The 17,119-nt window shown below is 46.8% G+C and overlaps 1 protein-coding gene across 1 annotated transcript in view; it reads right to left on the bottom strand.

Annotated features, from left to right (window-relative positions):
• Positions 1 to 1,331: 1,331 nt before the first annotated feature.
• DPYSL2 (dihydropyrimidinase like 2) overlaps positions 1,332 to 17,119 on the bottom strand; it is a 79,752-nt gene continuing 63,964 nt past the window's right edge. The window contains exons 9-14 of the mRNA XM_043452896.1: positions 16,522 to 16,678; positions 15,914 to 16,055; positions 13,168 to 13,338; positions 7,662 to 7,841; positions 6,399 to 6,564; positions 1,332 to 4,065 (exon numbers count right to left, since the gene is read on the bottom strand). Of these exons, the coding sequence (XP_043308831.1) occupies positions 3,974 to 4,065; positions 6,399 to 6,564; positions 7,662 to 7,841; positions 13,168 to 13,338; positions 15,914 to 16,055; positions 16,522 to 16,678 (908 nt within the window). The 3' untranslated portion in view covers positions 1,332 to 3,973. The remainder of the gene's footprint in view (positions 4,066 to 6,398; positions 6,565 to 7,661; positions 7,842 to 13,167; positions 13,339 to 15,913; positions 16,056 to 16,521; positions 16,679 to 17,119) is intronic.

The raw sequence follows: 17,119 nt of genomic DNA, 5'->3' as shown, positions 1-17,119 counted from the left end.
GGAACTTGGACACATGGGCAAGCAGGCCTGAGCACTTTACGTGGGCTGGAGCCAAGGTGGGGTTAGAGGGAGGGTGGGCTGCGGGCCTGGGGTCTCCCTATCAATGCTTGCCTAAGGTCTCATACATGTCAGGTGAACACTTCTGCCCTTCTCTCCAGGATCGGTTCAGTTTCCCCTAGATGTTGGTGCTCTGCCATCAGGCAGCATTGATGGCAGGATGACAGCCAGTCCAGACACGCAACACCGCCGTCCTTGGACCCAGGACTTGCCCGTGGGGCTGAGCACCAGGAATCTGTATCCCTTTGGAAGGACTTATTTCTCTTTGGGTCACTATGTTATATGATCTTCTGGCCATGTTTCCTTTTTTGTTCTATTTGTTGCTAGAACGTTCAGCGTTCCCTCACAAATTTACAACCTCATGGCATTGTGCTGTACCAACCAAACGCAGACCTTATCTCATTTTTCCTACTCTTAATTTCCCTTTACTCAAACACCGTTTATACAAGCTTGGCAGAGTGTGTGTATTTTTGTAAATCATCTCCTATCCTGTTTGGACAGGGCTGGATAGAAGAGAAAAAGGGTTCACCAACCACACAATGGGCACAGGGGAGCCCCACTCACATACCTGCTTCATTCAGTATTTTGCGAACCAATGAATCAGTAGTATCAGTGCTAGTTAATAAGCTAACTGTGAGGACTCAGCATCCGGTAGGTGGGAGTGGGCACGGCTCACCAGCCCCTCCAGATGTGCATTCTTGCATCTCCCTACCAGGGGTAAAGGAACCTGCTTCACATCCGTGGCTTGTGCGATCCTAGTTCCCCAACCAGGGACTGAATCCAGGCCCTCCCCAGTGAGAGCGCTGTGTCTTAACCACTGGACTGCCAGGAAGTCCCTCCGATGAGCTCCTTGACTGAGCTTTTGATGCAGGCCCACATATCTCAGTCTCTTATCTTCTGTACCCTTCTGTGGGTTAAGGATTTTCAAGGGTGAACAAGCTCTGAGGATGCAGAGAGCCCAAGGGGTCACCACACTAACCCACGTGGTCCCACCAATTTCCACTTCCCAACTTATGTTTACAGCTCGATCCGGGAGGCTCCCTTGGCCGGGCTTAGGGTGGAGTCCGTGAATTTCTGAGACTCAGGGCTCTGTTCAGAATTAAACCTCAGTGGCCTGGACAAGATTACCAGAAACACACAATGAAAACTCCTGAATTAGCACAGTCATCAAAACGAGGCCGAAGACATCCAGAAAGTTCTGGGGAGGGAAGTTTTGAAGGAGGCCCGGGGTCAAGCAGCCTGCCTCCTTGAACATCTCAACACAAGACACACCCTGAAACAACCACATTTTGCTTTATTAGGCGTTCCATGGTAATATAACACAGAGTTCTTAAGGAATAATAAACACGAGACTTGTTTTGCTGTTTTTTTTTTTACCATAATTATTTTGCCATTGAGACAGTGGTTACAAAAAAAAAAGGTACTCTCCTGGCTACACATGTAATGAGCTTTAGCACTGAAAATTCCTCCACTCGTGGGTCACAATCACAATTCCAAGGGTTAAAATCCATCTATGATTAAATCCTACATGGTTGAGAGCATCAAGTCACTGCAGTTTTACTCAGTTCTGAGACACTGTCGATTTATTTTAGCATTTACACATGACATTCATTTAACAGACACACAAAGCAAGCCAACAGGAAAACATGCTTACACAGCCTGCAGAAATCTTCAGGTTTTAAGTTGTCTCAAGGAAACAATCAAAAGAACCAAGATGAGCATCATGGAAAAACAGGAAGACGCAAGTGAAGAGAAGAGAGCTGCAAGTGTTTCTTAGAATTGAAACAAAAATCTTTTTTTTTTTTCTGACTGGTTCAATTTCCCTCGCAGTGCAGGTGAGAAAAAAACAAAAAAGCAAATATATTAAGTTAACCAATGATTCTTTAAAAGTGCAATTTCCTTTTAAAATAACAAATAAACAACAACACCAACAAAAAGAAATAAACCCCAACCATAACCCCAAAGGCAAAACGTGTGGAGAGACAAGTGTCGTGATGGGATGACCTATTTTTTGATGTTACGCTTTATGAAAGCAGATTTGGTTTTATAAAAGCCTGCAAACGTAACATGGCTTAGGAGGACCTGTAAACACGTTTGGAAGAAGATGCAACACAGCTCAACAAAGACAGGAATAGGCACAAGGCAGCTAGTAGAAAGTAGAAAGGGTGTCTGAGACCAGGAGAGGGTAGGGTGTGGACACAAGGTCGCCTGTGGTCTTTAAGAGGCCACACATCAAATTTACAAGTTTTTTTCCCCCACCACAACTCTGACTCACAAAACAGATTTTTCCTCTTGCAAATGAAAATGGTCTTTTTTTTTTTTTTTAAACTCTTCATTGAATTTGCCACAATATTGCCTCTGTTTATGTTTTGCTTCTATGGCCCCGAGCCATGTGGGATTCCAGCTCCCTGACCAGGGATCGAACCCACACCACCCACGTTGAAAGGCAAAGTCCCAAAACTGGACCACCAAGTAAGTTCCCTAAAATGGTCTTTAAGCCAAACTTCCCATGGACTTTCTGAGTTTAGAAGACCTCCGTATATTGCATGATGTCTTTCTAAATAACTGGACAAGAAAAAAAAAAGTTTTTTTTTTTCTCCAAAGTGAGAAGCCCAGTGTGATCTGGTGCCCCCCAAAAATACTTAGATGGAAAACAACAGTCCTCAGGGCCAGACTCCATCAGCTCAGCACCTCTTTGCTGGCGGCTGGCTGGAGACTGGTTAGCTCACAAGTTACGGGGGCTCACCTGACAGATCTGATTGTGTCTTTAGCCCAGTTAGCACTGCACAGGGGAAAACCTCTCAGGTCCTAGAGTCTCAGACTTCTCCAGCATCTCAGCACCGTTTGAGGTCTATTCTGGGCCCACGTGTGACAGCGTAGCTAACTCGGCCCTTCCCTGCATATGGGGATCATCTCAAACTCAAAGGCACATCCTGGGGATGTGAGTGGGTAGCACTGGTCTTATACAGACTAGGACAGCATCTTACAATGGTCGCGATGACAAAGCTCACATCTTTCCAGGCAGGTTCTTAGGACCACAGTACAACGGCAGACCTGGTCATTGGCAAAGATCATGGGAGGAAAAAAAACAAAAACAGAGACGAGGGCTGGAGGAAACACAAAGAAAGAGCAGACATGTGAACATATCCATGAATGACAAAGCAAGAGGGACAGAGCGCGAGCAAAAAAGAGGTAAAGAGAGAAGAGAATCCTCAAAAGATTTCATCTGCAGCAAAAATCTAGGCCAGAAAGAAAACCTTTCCTTTATTAACAGTTGACCCAGAAGACGATGGAATGGCGGTGTGGATGCCGTGCAGCCTCTCAGGAGGGACATGGTGAGTCTGCCCACCACCCTGATTCAGCTTGATGGTTACACAATTGCATCATTAGGATGTCCAGTTCAAACCCCTTGTAGTAATAATGAATTAGGCTTTCCAATTTTGTATTAAAAAAAAAAAATCTCCCCCCTCCCCTACCCACCCCACCCTAAGCCCCAGAAAGAAAACTCTGCTAAAACTTTAAAAAGAAAAACGGCAGCTCTGGGCAATTCACTTTATCTTCCCCTCCCCTGATGACCAGGAAGATGATGACAAATACAACACGGTTGGAGATGAGAAACACCCTCACTGTGATTTGCTTTGTTTCGCATGTCTGAGTGTTGGATACGGTTCTGTGTACGGGCTTGGTGGACTCAGGGTGTGATATTCCTAGATGTGTAGGGAGGTGGGTGAGCAAAATAGGTGACTCCGGGTGAGGGACGGAGTGTGGGGGCTCGAGAGGGAGCCCCAGGAACTGGCTGCCCCACAGTAACTATCACAGGCTCCTAAAAAAAAAAAAAAAGGAAGGAAAGAAGGAAGGAAGGAAGTCTCAGAAAGTCCTCAGGTGTCCCATCCCCCGCTGGCGGCAGCCCTGAACTCTAGCCCAGGCTGGTGATGTTAGCACGGCCACCAGGGGGCGCCACGATGCGCTGGGTGGTGCGGCGGGGGATGTTGTCATCAATCTGGGCACCTGGAGAGGAGAGAGAGGGTCAGAGACAGTTACCCAGGTCCCTGCTTTAAACCGAAATAACGTGGCTTTTTCCTAAAAAATATATTTTTGTTGAAATAGAGTTGATTTACAATGCTGTGTTAGTTTCAAGTGTACACCACAGTGATTCAGTTAACATATATCCATTCTTTTTAAGATTCTTTTCCTATATAGGTCACTACAGAATATTGAGTAGCGTTCCCTGTGCTATACAGTAGGTCCTTACTAGTTATCTAATTTATATATGGCAGTGTGTCTATGTTAAATCCCAATTTTCCAACTTATCCCTCCCCACCTTTCCCCCTGGGGAACCATAAGCTTGTTTTCCCACATCTGTGACTCTATTTTCTGTTTTGTAACAAAACAACATAGCTTAGGAGAAAACCTGTCAGGCCCGTTCATTGTCCTTCTAAAACCTCACCAAGAGGATAAGCTACAAAAAAAGGCTGGCCTCAAGTGGCCTAAGAATCACAGATGGTATAAAGTCGTCCTTGGAGAAGTTGGATCCACTGCCTGAAAAGTAAAACTATACATAAACGAACACCACATTTCAGGCTTTTGAGAGACTCAGACTACATCCTGTCCCTATTCTCAGTAGGTCAGTTAAGTGTGGCTTTTCCAAAGGTACGCTCTGTCCCCCTGACACTATTCATCTTCTATGTAATCATAGATAGGACTCATCATACTTAATACAGAATACAGTTAATATATAGTTAATATAGTTCCCTGTGCTATAGAATAGGACCTTGTTGCTGATCCATCCTATGTATAACACTTTGCATCTGCTAACCCCAAACTCCCAGTCCTTCCCTCCTGCTTGGCAACCACAAGTGTGTCCTCTATGTCTGCGAGTCTGTTTAAGTTTCATACATATAGCAGAGGGAATATATTCAATATCCTATGATAAAGCATAATGGAAAAGAATATGAAAAAGAATGTGTATAACTGAGTCATCTTAATGTACGGCAGAAATTAAACACAAAGTTGTAAGTTGACTATACCTCAATATATATTTTTAGAAAAAGGTAGGAGTCATGATGGTCTTTATGTTTTGGGGGGCTTTTTGTTTTTGTAATAATTAAATTTATTTATTTTCCATTGAAGGATAATTGCTCTACAATATTGGGCTGGTTTCTGCCAAACATCAACACGAATCAGCCATAGGTATAGCCATGCCCCCTTTCTCGTGAGCCTCCCTCCCACCTCCTTCCCCATCCCACCTGGTCTTTACGTTTGAATGGCCTGCTGAAAGACAGCACAGAAAGTGTCATGTAACATGAGCAACATGGATTACGTTATGGGAAAACTCATGCTCATTAGTTTTAAATTCTTTGCAAATGGGTAATCTGTATATGGCACCTTTCTAAAACCCAGTATATCTGACAAAAAATATATATATTTCTGATTCACTGTTTCCTTAACCCATCATAGAGATCCGGGTACATATCTGTTACTCAGGGACTAGAAAAATAGAAGATTTCTAATCACTGGCCAAATGAGGGATTGGAAAGAAGTTCAAGTAGAGAAGCTCTAAAACTGGACTCTTTTCCTCTCACCTTTCCTGACATCACATATTTTATCCAGATTAATAGCTAACAATTATCAAAGGACTCAATTCTAAGCATTTTATATGCATATTAAGTCACCTAATCTTCACAACAACCCCAAGAGATAATTACCACCGTTACACCCATTCTACACATGAGAAAACCAAAGCACAGCTTGCGTCTGGGCTGTGAAGTTAAGTTGCTTCAACTCTAGACTCCACAAGCTGAACCACTCCAATTTACTGCATTCGTGAGGGAGAGGAGAGTCCTAAAACACCACAATATCCTTTTTCATGATGGACATGATACATTGAAAAAACGTCCTCTAATATCCTGCTCAGTGGCAAAGAACCCGCCTGACAACACAGGAGACGTGGGTTCAATCCCTGGGTCGGGACGATCCCCCGGAGAAGGAAACGACAACCCACTTCAGTATTCTTGCTTAAAAAATCCCACGGACAGAGGAGCCTGGCGAACTACAGTCCATGGGGTCGCAAAGAGTGGGATGTGGCTTACTGACAAAACAACAAAAACACTGTCCTGGACATAGTGTAGCCAGCAGAACATTATATGTGATATAGACTCATGTCAAGATTCTGAAAGCCAACCCACCATCTGCTGTGAATTACATCTCTAGTGAATTACATCTTTGGGAGAATGGGTCTATCATTCATTTCCACTTCTTCTTCTACAAGAGTGATGCCCGCCCCACCAGCAACATGGAGCAAGGCCCTGCAGAAGCAGGTTCTGACCCAGCCATAACCATACCGGACAAGCTGAATCCAGACTGGTGCAGGTTCCGGACAGGTGGGGCCTGCTGCTTGGCCGGAGACGTCTTAGCCGAGGAGGCCGGAGTGACCGTCTTGGGTGTCACAGACACCTCGCACACAGGTCCGTCGTACAGACCGCGGGGAACCCCTCTCAGCTCCGCCAGCTGCAGAACAAAAGAACCCCTCAACTCAGGCCACATTCACAGAGGATACCTACCTGGCAACTGCCTGCCTGATGGGGAAGTAACAGGTGCCAGGATGGCCCTGTGAGATTTGGGGGAGGAGGGCTCTCTACGGAGTATGGCAGGGACAGATATAAGCACACAGCCAGCACCCCAGCTCCTGTGCAAAGCTCCCTTAATGTGGGTCCCATAAAAACTGATGAGGGGCTTCCCCGGTGGCTCGGTTGGTAAAGAATCTGCCTGCAACGCAGGAGACCTGGGTTCAATCTCTGGGTCTGGAAGATCCCCTGGAGAAGGGAAGGGCTACCCACTCCAGTATTCTTGCCTGGAGAATTCCATGTACCCTGGCAGGCTACAGTCCATGTGGTCGCAAACAGTCAGACACAACTGAGCAATTTAACACACACACGCACAGGGAACTAGATCCCAGAACTAAGACCAAATGAAGCCAAATAAATAAATAAATATTAAAAAAAAACAAAAAACTGATGAACAGTTCTTCCCATTTTCTCCCAAGGCACTTGAGCCTAAACTTCGGAGGAATTCCCAAACATGTTGTGAAGAGGGTCTGGTCACATGTTCAAGATCTGGTCCCAGAGCTTCCAATCTTACTTTCCCTTTATTCCCTGACAGTTCCACCCATTCCCTGCCTCGCGGTCCTCAAGCACCAGTGCTGGAGAGTATTCAACATGTCCTAAATACACTCTACATTTTCTATGCTCATAACTGTCTCTCTACCTAATTCCCTTGTTTCCATTCTTTGACTTGTACAACTTCTACTTAACCTTCAAGACCCAACTCAAAATGCCCTCTCCCCATGTTACTTTCTCTTATAACTGCAGCAGCAGTCCCCTCCTCGAAGCCTCATCACAGCACACGCCGCAGTCTCACATCACTCTGGCTGGCTGCAGACATGCCTGACTCCTGCACTGGCATTCTGAATTCCAGGAATAAAAAGACCATGTTTTCCTTCTCCCTAAATCTTCCGTACTGACAGTAGTTTGACTCAGAGTGCTCCGTGTTAACGGAGTTGAACTTTATCCAGGAGAGAAACCACTCCTAAGATAGGAGGTACTCACCCTGCTCCTTGCCTTGATACGCTTGTAAACGAAGTCAGGGAAGGGCTTCCGGGGGATGTAGCGTCCAGAGCCTTCGGTGACATGAAGGGTGCCATCCTCCAGGACAATCTTCCCCTGGCTGATGACCACCAGTGGGGAGCCACGGCACTCCATGCCTTCGAAGATGTTGTACTCAAGAGACTAAAAGGGAGGGAACATAGTAAACTTCAGAATTCGCCCTCCATCCTGGCAAAATCTCATCAGTCTGGCAGTACCCACTGCCCAGCAATCACTCAGAAGAAAGAAAAGCCCAGAGATGGGGTCCCTCTCCTGAATGACCACTCACCAGGACTTCATCACTAGGTCTAAATTCTGTCTGAGTTTCAGCACACACACACACACAAAAAACAGAGGGGTAAAAATCACGGAAGAGAAAATTTATACAGAAAAGCAGAGGGGTTTGTAAATGCCACACAAATATAAGAAAATGATTCCTCGTATAAGCGGTGACTTTGCTCTCACTAACTCAGGCTCCAATCAGGTTAAAACCCCAAGAAGCCTTCTCTGACCAAGTTCTAAATTTAATCTTGAAATGAGCCATCCACGAGTCGGTTTTCCCACTGGTTCGCTTGGTTTTCCAATCAGTTAGCGATGTGGTTAAACTGAAGTTGCTAAATGAAAGGACTGTGGTAACTCCAGAGACATGCCGTCGATAAAACGCCTGAGGTTTAATTTCCCAACAAGGCAGCCATCCTTTTGGTTCCAAGCCTTTCATGGTGAAAGGGGGGATATATCTGTGTGCCCTCTTGGAAAATACGTGGGGTCTCTGTCTGAGTGAGTTTGTTGCTGCAGTGACACTAAAAGCTCCACGTGTCACAGGCCCACCCCACAGCCTCAGCTCACCCGCTGCTCCTTCTCCAGATTCCAGACGCCTGCCCTGCTCACAGGTACAGCTGCCTGGACCTGGAGAATTAACAGGCAGCTCCATGGCAACCCACTCCAGTATTCTTGCCTGGGAAATCCCATGGACAGAGAAGCCTGGCGGGCTACAATCTATGGGGTTGCAAAGAGTGGGGCACGACTAAGCAGCTAACAAGTTTGTATCCACAAAAAGCAGCTGGGCTTCTGGGGAGATTCGGACCAGGTGATCAGCGCTGAAGAGTCAGTCTGTGAGCAGAGCTGATGCACTGCCATTCAGGGCAACATCGCCCTTAGTGCAGGGGCTGGTGGGCATGGGGAGCCCCAGGCTGGCTCATCAGCTCACACGGGACCCGTGGGGTTGCCTGAAAACAGCAACAAAACAGCCCTGCTCTGAGACTCCAAGGAGTAACCTGAAAGCTCCTGGAGGAGTAAGAGGAAGAGGCACCTGGGAGAAGGAAGGCGACTCTGCACATGGATTCCCAGGACCACAGTGTGTGCCCCCAAGCCCGTCATCGGTTCTAAGACACTGGTCCCTGGAATGAGCCTGTATCTCACAGCACGAGGAGCTGCCCAGTCAATGTCCGCCTAGGCTAAACTGGGCCCTTCCAGGGGATTGGAGTCAGCTTTTCCCACTGGCCTGGGGGGGTTCCCAAACCTGTAACATGTTACAGGAAAATCTCACCCTCAGGTTTTTTCTGGACCGCTGCTGGACACAGCTTGCATAAGCCCCAGCTTTCAGTTCAGATTCTCTAAGCAGCCAGTTTTGCCCTCTCTGCACCAAAAGCCAGTATCAAGAAAGGCAAGCTTCTCTGCCACCCCTTCAGTACCTGGCAGATCTAGCTCTCATGTATCCCGTGCTCAGCACAAGCTGGCCTTTGGCAACACAGCATTTGATTTTAGAGCAGGATCCTGTTAGACTCCTCCTTTTTTGGACATGCTTTCCTTTATAGCAGTACCCAAACAGACTATCTTAAAATTGGTGGCACCTTAGATCTGTTTGAAATCGAGGAGTTGTATGACTCTGAGCTTTAATCTCGCCTCAGAACTTCGGTTTCTTCACCTGCCTCCTTCGCAAGGCTCATGTAGAGATGACAACCCAAGAAGCATCATATGGGAAAGAATTCTGTCTGCTCTGAAAGGACCTTCAGGAGGTTATCCTTGAGGACTGAGTCAAGTCCCAGCTCCTCCATGTCCCCCACAGTTAACTGTCTACACTCTGACAAGCTCCTCTCATGCCCTCCTACAGTCATGGCGACAACCCTGGCCATGGTGCCATCCGCCCCGGGGTCCACATCCCAGGTCTGCCATTTGCCAGCTGTATGACTTTGGACCAATTCCTCACACTTCTCTGAGACTCAGCGGCCTCACCTCTAAGGGGACACAGCCCACTTTACAGAAATGATGCTAGGATCACAAGAAATAAAAGGAAAAAAAGCATCTAGCCCATTACTCAGCATTATGTTGGCATTTAGAAAATCCCTCCTTCACTGTCTGGTTCTTTATTGCACTTTCCCAGCAAGATTGCAAGCGGCAAAGACATCCTGAGATGCATATGCTGAGTTTAGTTGCCTAACAATGACTGATCTCATGGGACGTCACTGGTGGTCCAGTGGTTGGGACTTTGCCTTCCAATGCGGGGCGGGGCGGGGCGGGGGGGGGGGGGGGGTAACGGGTTCAATCCCTGGATTGGAAAGCTAAGCTCCCATATGCCTCATGGCCAAAAACATGAAACAGACATGATATTGTAACATTCAAAAAAGACTTTAAAAATGGTCCATATAAAAAAAAATTAAAAAAAAAAGATGGATCTCAGCACCCAGAAGATCTATGGGTCACCTCCCATTTTTAAAGGGATGTGGAAGAACAAGTCCTACGGCTAAGTGACTTAAAATTAACAAGTTCAATGGTCAGTCACAACCTGGGGTGTTCAGAGCCTATTCTCTGTCAAGGGCTTCCCTAGTTGCTCAGGGATTTGCCTGCACTGCTGGAGACCCAGGTGCGATCCATGTGTCAGAGAGGTCCCCTGGAGAAGGGAATGGCTGCCCACTCCGGTATTCTTGACTGGAGAATCCCATGCACAGGGGAGCCTGGTGGGCTACAGTCCATGAATGGCAAAGAGTAGGACACGACTTGAGCGACTAACACACACAAATACTCTGTCAAACAGTGAGGCAGCGAGACCTCATCGCTTACCAGGTACAGACCTTTATAACTTGCACCCACACATGCTTCCTAAAATGACTCATCTGGCTGGATGCCGGGCAAATCCAAGCAGAGGCTTAGTAGCAACAGGGCTGTCAACAAGAGTTAGCTAAATACTCCAAATTAAAGCTAATTAGCCCCGTGGTAGGAAATACTGTATTACACGGGGAAGGCCTCCTGCTAGTGTTCTTCTAGATAATTAGTGTTGCACAAACATGCTCCGTGCCGGCTCTTTCAAAGAGGTTTGGATGGGCGAGAGGCACTGTTAGAAGTCATGATCTCCAGGACTGCCTGGAGGTAAAGGCAGGGCGTTGCTGTTGAATGTCTGGAGGGTGGAATCTGTCTTCTTGGATCATCACTCCTCGACATCCTCTCCTCTGCCGGGTTCAGAGCTTCCCACGCAGGTGCTCTAGTTAGGTCACCTGCAGATTACACAGTGAGTCCAGCCTGCTCTTTCCATCACCTCCGGGAAGGGGACTCTGTCAGGGAGAAACATTTTTCTCCCTCTGACCCTGACCAAGAGGCTGCGCACACAGTCTGGCAGGGAAAAGCCCTGGACAATTTTGGGTTCTAATTCTAGCTCCACCGCAAAATAGCTATGTAACGTTAGACTGGTCACTTAAGCTCTCTAAGCCTCCGTTTTATTTATCTTCCCGATTGAGATAATAATACCATCCCTTTATTGAGAAGGCCAAATGAAAGGGTAAACGGCGCTGTGATGCTGAAGGCACAAGAAGAGGTAGGTTCACAAGGCAGGAGCCTCGGTCGCTGTTGTCGTTCTTGTCCAGCCGCTCAGTCGTGTCCGACTCTTTGCGACCTCGTGGACTGCAGCTCACCAGGCTTCCCTGTCCTTCACTATCTCCCGGAGTTTGCTCAAACTCACGTCCAGTGAGTGAGTGATGCTATCTAACTGTCTCATCCTCTGCCACCCCCTTCTCCTTTTGGACCCGAGGCCCCCTGTCGATAAAGAAGCCAATGATGGGCCCCCGGGAGGTCGTGACCTAAGTCACCAGCAGGGGCCGCTGTCAGGCTCTGCTGGGGAGCTAAGCCCGCCAGTGGGGAAGAAGGGAAAATCCACCATTAATACCGAGAGCTGAGCAGACTTCCTTAAAGGCACCTACCCACCCAGCACCCACGGGTGCTTGTGCAGCCCAAGCCCCTCTGCCCACATAGGAAAGAGGATTAGGATTTAGCTAAGAGTCCAGCAGTGTCCTGGAGAAATGCCAGAAGCCCACCCTGAGCTGGCCCTTGGAGCAGGCATCCATACTTGCTGGCCCAGGACACCTGGAGTGAGCAACCTAGAGTCAGATTCCTCACTGAGCCAGCTTTCAGTTTAGAAGTTTATCTCAAAAAGTCTCTTCATTCACTAAGAATTCACTTCAAGAGTCATACAGGGGAATTCCCTCGTGGTCTAGGACTCACTGCTGGTTAGGACTCACTGCTGAGGATCTGGCGTTCAATCCCTGTCAGGGAATGAAGATCCTATAAGCTGCGATGCTCGGCCAAAGAAAAATCATAGAGGTTTCCGACATGAAAAACTCTGTTCTATACCTGTTTCTTTTCTGAAGTTCTCCCTTTTGCCTTTTCTATATTATACAGACACACACACACAATTTTTTTAATGAAGAACCAATGGTATCTACATCTCCATCTAATACCTGCTGACTTCACAGAATCACAGGATACTCAGGGGCCTTGTCAAAACCCCTCTTCTCAGCCAACAAGTCCAAGACATAACATGAAGTCACCTCCCCAGGGTCCTATTACCAAGACAGGGCACCCTCAAGCTCTGCCATTTAGACCAAGAGACAAGAGATACCCCAAAACTACGGATCCTAAAATCCTGATCACAACGCCTTCCAGGGTATTTCTTCTATTTCTTCCAAATCAATTCATGCCTTTAGGACATAAGAGTATCTGCCTTTTAGGCTTCTGTATGGCCACACTGACAATGAGAAAGCAGTGGCCTCAAAGAATGAAAGTGCCAAGTAGGCATCTCGGGAGTGGACATTTGAATGTTTTATTTGAATCCCTTGCACCAGGGGATGTCAGGAGAGATGATGCACCGAACTATTAAATTGGAATGCTGCCTGACTTCTAGAAGCTTCTGAGGTCCAGACATGATGCTAGAGGCTCTGAAGGTCCAGAGATAGAGACTTTCTAGCCATAGACAGGCCATTGTACTCCAAAGTGATGATAAGATTAATGGTCATGTTGACCTCACTAAAGAGAAGGAAAGAGCTATTTTTTTCTCAGCAAATTGCAAGTTATAACATATCCTAGGGAAAAGTTCCTTCCGATCACAGCGAGTTCTTTTCATAAATCCTGGGGACTGTCCCTGCCTCTGTCCTTCTACGAGAGTGTTACTGGTCTGGATGGGGTCCACGCCGTGAACAGGGCTTACGCTATTGTGGGTCTTGGCAGAGATGGTCTTCACGCTGTCGGGGTCCCAGATGACCAAGTCAGCATCAGACCCCACAGCAATGCGGCCCTTCCGGGGGTACAGGTTGAAGACTTTGGCAGCATTGGTGCTGGTCACGGCCACAAACTGGTTCTCATCCATCTTCCCAGTGACCTGAGGAGGACAACACACACACACATGTAAGAAAAGCAAGTTAAAAGGCTGAAGGGTGGAAGGCTACTTAGCAATAAAAAGAGATGCTCTGGATACACATAACTTGGATATTAAGGGCATTATGCTGAGTTGAAAAAAAACAATCTCCAGGGACTTCCATGGTCGTCCAGTGGTTGGAACTTTGCACTTCCACTGCAGAGGGCATGGGTTCGATCCCTGGTCAGAGAACTAAGATCCCACATGCCCTGACATGGCCAAAAAAAAAAAAAAAACAGTCTCCAAGGGTCACATACTGTATGACTTCATTTATGGAACATTCTCAAAATAACCAAGTTATAGAGATGGACACACGAGGGGTGAGACGGAGATTCCTCCGCAGGTTAGGGGTGGAGCATGGGGGTCTTTGTGATGATGGAGGACACCTCTATCTTGATTGCAGTGATGGTTACATGAATCTACATATGACAAAACGACAGAGAACTAGACACATGCACCACACCACTGTCATTCTCCAGGTCTGGAAATCACACTCCAAATATACATGAGCTGTAACTGTTAGCAGGTGAAGGGTACACGGGACCTTTCTGTCCATACTGTCTTTGCAAATCCTCTGAAAGAATAATTATTTAAAAGCAAGAAGTTTTGTTTTTTTTTTTTTAAAAGCTGAAGGGGCCTCAATGCCTCTTTAGGAAACATGATTTGATGTGAACGGTTGTTCCTTCCAAAGATACAGGCACAGACCTCAGCTCCTAGTCCAGCCAACCTAGAAGTCTCAGCGCCCCATCCCTGCAGCAAACTCTGGATGTCGATCAAACTCCCCGCACATCCTTCCCCCTACTTTCTCATCTCTATCATGTGTACTTCGTGTCCCTTTAAATGTGGGATTTGAAGAGATGAATGCACTCTCTGTTAGAAAGCCCACTCTAAATCCAATAGAAAAATGGGCAAAGGACATGAGCGGGTTGTAAGGGAGAAAAAAATAAAAATGGCTGAAAGCATATGAAAGAAATATACATTTTAATAAGTAACTGAAGAGATTCAATGTAAACCAGTGAGATGAAATTCACAATAAAATTGGTGATGCCTTGGGTTTTTTGATGATAACCCTGATCTGGACCTGGTAGGAGGAACTAGGGAATGCCATCTACTGCTGGCAGCACGCAAATTTGGTGTGACCTTTCTGGAAGGAACTCTGACAAGAGATATGAAAAGCCTTAAAAATATGCACACCCTTTGACCCAAAAATACCACTTTTAGAAGCTTCTCCTATAAGCATCACTAAAGATGTGTCCAAGGATGTACCTACGAGGGTGTTCATCCCAGAAGTAAAATCAGAAATAACTAAATAGTCAACCAAAGAATTACAAATGAATTATAGTTCAGCATCAAGATGGAAGAGTTAGCTATCGAAAACCAAGTTTTTCAAGTACGTTGAAGGATGTGCAGAATTTTTATACTACCTTAATTGTAAAAGATAGGCTACAAAATAGTTTATATGATGCCTGTGTTACACATTCACTCATACATCATTTACGCACATGTAAATGCACTAGCAAAAAATTAAAGACATTCACCAAAATGTTCAGTGTAATTGGATCTGAAACATGATGTCATGAGTGAGTTTTACTTACTTCTTTATTCTTTTTGGAATAAGGAAATACATAGTTTACATAACTGAAAAAATTCCATAAGGTTTTAGAACTTTAAAACCCATAAGGGTTTAGAACTTTAGGTTTTAGAAAACCTAAAGTTGTTACATTTTAAGACATTAAAAATAAAAAGCCCCAAAGATTCCTCAAAGGTCAATGTATGTTCAAAGCAGGCCGTTCAAAAGCCTTTAGTGAGGATAAATGTTAAACCCAGAGAGTCCAAAAGACCATTTTAAGGAAACTGAGTCTATTTCCAAGAGCAGGAGATTAAGTCACCAGGGTGTGAAGGAAGCTTTCTCTTGATTGATCACAACAGTCATATTTTAAAGACCATCGTGGTTTTTTTTTCCCCCAGTCTCTCCTGTTTCACATATAATAATAGTGACAAATACATATGGGTATTTAAAAAGAAATAACCTATGGGGAGTGGTCTTAGACTTCCAAACCTAATATTATCACACAAATACTGGTTTCTAGAATTTTCTCAACTGCCATTTCAAGGTTCGCATGAGACCCAAGGCCTTGGATGAGGAGGCAGGAGAAAGCCGAGCCCTGCCCACCACTCAGAGACCACTGCGGTGAGACCACCACTCCTTACCACAGCCTTACCCACCGCTCAGAGACCACCACCATGAGCCCACCGCCCCTTACCACAGACTTACCCTACTGCTCAGAGACCACCACTGTGAGCTGAGACCACCATCATGAGCCCACCGCCCCTTATCACAGCCTTGCCCCACCACTCAGAGACCACTGCCGTGAGCCCACTGCCTCTCACCACAGCCTTACCCTACCACTCAGAGACCACTGCCGTGAGACCACCACCCCTTACCACAGCCTTACCCTACCACTCAGAGACCACCACTCCTTACCACAGCCTTACCCCACCACTCAGAGACCACCGCCGTGAGACCACCACCCCTTACCACAGCCTTGTCCCAGATGACAGACATCCGCTCCTCCGTGCCGTTGGTGCCCTCAGGGATCAGGGTGAAGTTGTCCTTTCCGACGGCCTTCTGGGCCGTGTTGAAGGTACAGTGAGCGCTGCCGGTCACCTGAAGATCTCCACTACAAGGAACACACAGCACCAGCTTTTTACTGATCTTTACCTCAGATCATCCTTGAATATAGTTTTTTCATGTGTCCGGCCACTGAAGGTTTTTAAAACAGTCATCCTGCCCCCAGGAGTCAGGAAATCCAGGAAGACGTGGCCTGACATTAAAGCTTCATTAAATGCTGGGTCTCTGAGTCTCTTTCATGAGGTGTCTTATGAGTGACACTACACACAGTGAAACCCTTTCGCTTCCTCATTCATCCCCTTTGGTTGACTTTCAAGATGGCCCTGGTTTTTAACCCAGGATCCCCTTGAAAGGATCAAGATGCTAACCCCCTGCTCCCATCCAGCAATCCGAGTTTGGAGGACAAGGTTTCTGCTGGCAAGCTGGCTTTGGCCAGCCATACTGGAACCCACCGGGTCAGCCTGGTCCGAGGAAAGGCCAAGAACAGGAGACGGGAGCAAGTCGCCGACACTCACCATGACAGCAAGGAGTTCAGAAAGTCTGGGGTGGTCGGGTCGGGGCTCAGGGGCGGGGAGGTGACAAAGGCAGCAGCCTTGGCCCAGTTCTTGCTCCAATAGTGAGAGCCGTCGGTCCCCAAGCTGGCAGTGATGGGCTCGCCATATACCACGGTTCCTGACAAAGAGAAGGCAGAGCTGAGCCCAACACAGAGAGGCAGCGAGCGGGCCACCGCTGCCGGGAGTCCCTGCATCCCGGCAGCAGGCCTCAGGTCCAGCACCCCTTCAGAGGAGGAGCCGGCCTGGCTCAGAGCTGAGGAAACGGGTGTCTGGGGAAGTCAAATACCCCAGCCATCCAGTCACCGATACAGTAAGTGCTCCTTAAGATTTCACCTTTGACCCCTGCTCTTCTTTTCTTTCTGTTACTTTTTATTTTTTATTGGAATATAACTGATTTACAATGTTGTGTTAGTTTCAGGTGTATGGCAAAGTGATTCAGTTATCCAGATACACGTATCTATTCTTTGGATGGCGCTAGCGGCAGAAAACCCACCTGCCAATGAAGGAGACCCAAGAGACACAGGTTCGATCCCTGGGTCGGAAAGATCTCCTGGAGGAG

This window comes from Cervus canadensis, chromosome 30, assembly GCF_019320065.1.
Source record: "Cervus canadensis isolate Bull #8, Minnesota chromosome 30, ASM1932006v1, whole genome shotgun sequence".
NCBI classification, from domain to species: domain Eukaryota; kingdom Metazoa; phylum Chordata; class Mammalia; order Artiodactyla; family Cervidae; genus Cervus; species Cervus canadensis.
This window is presented reverse-complemented; position numbering and strand designations above follow the sequence as displayed.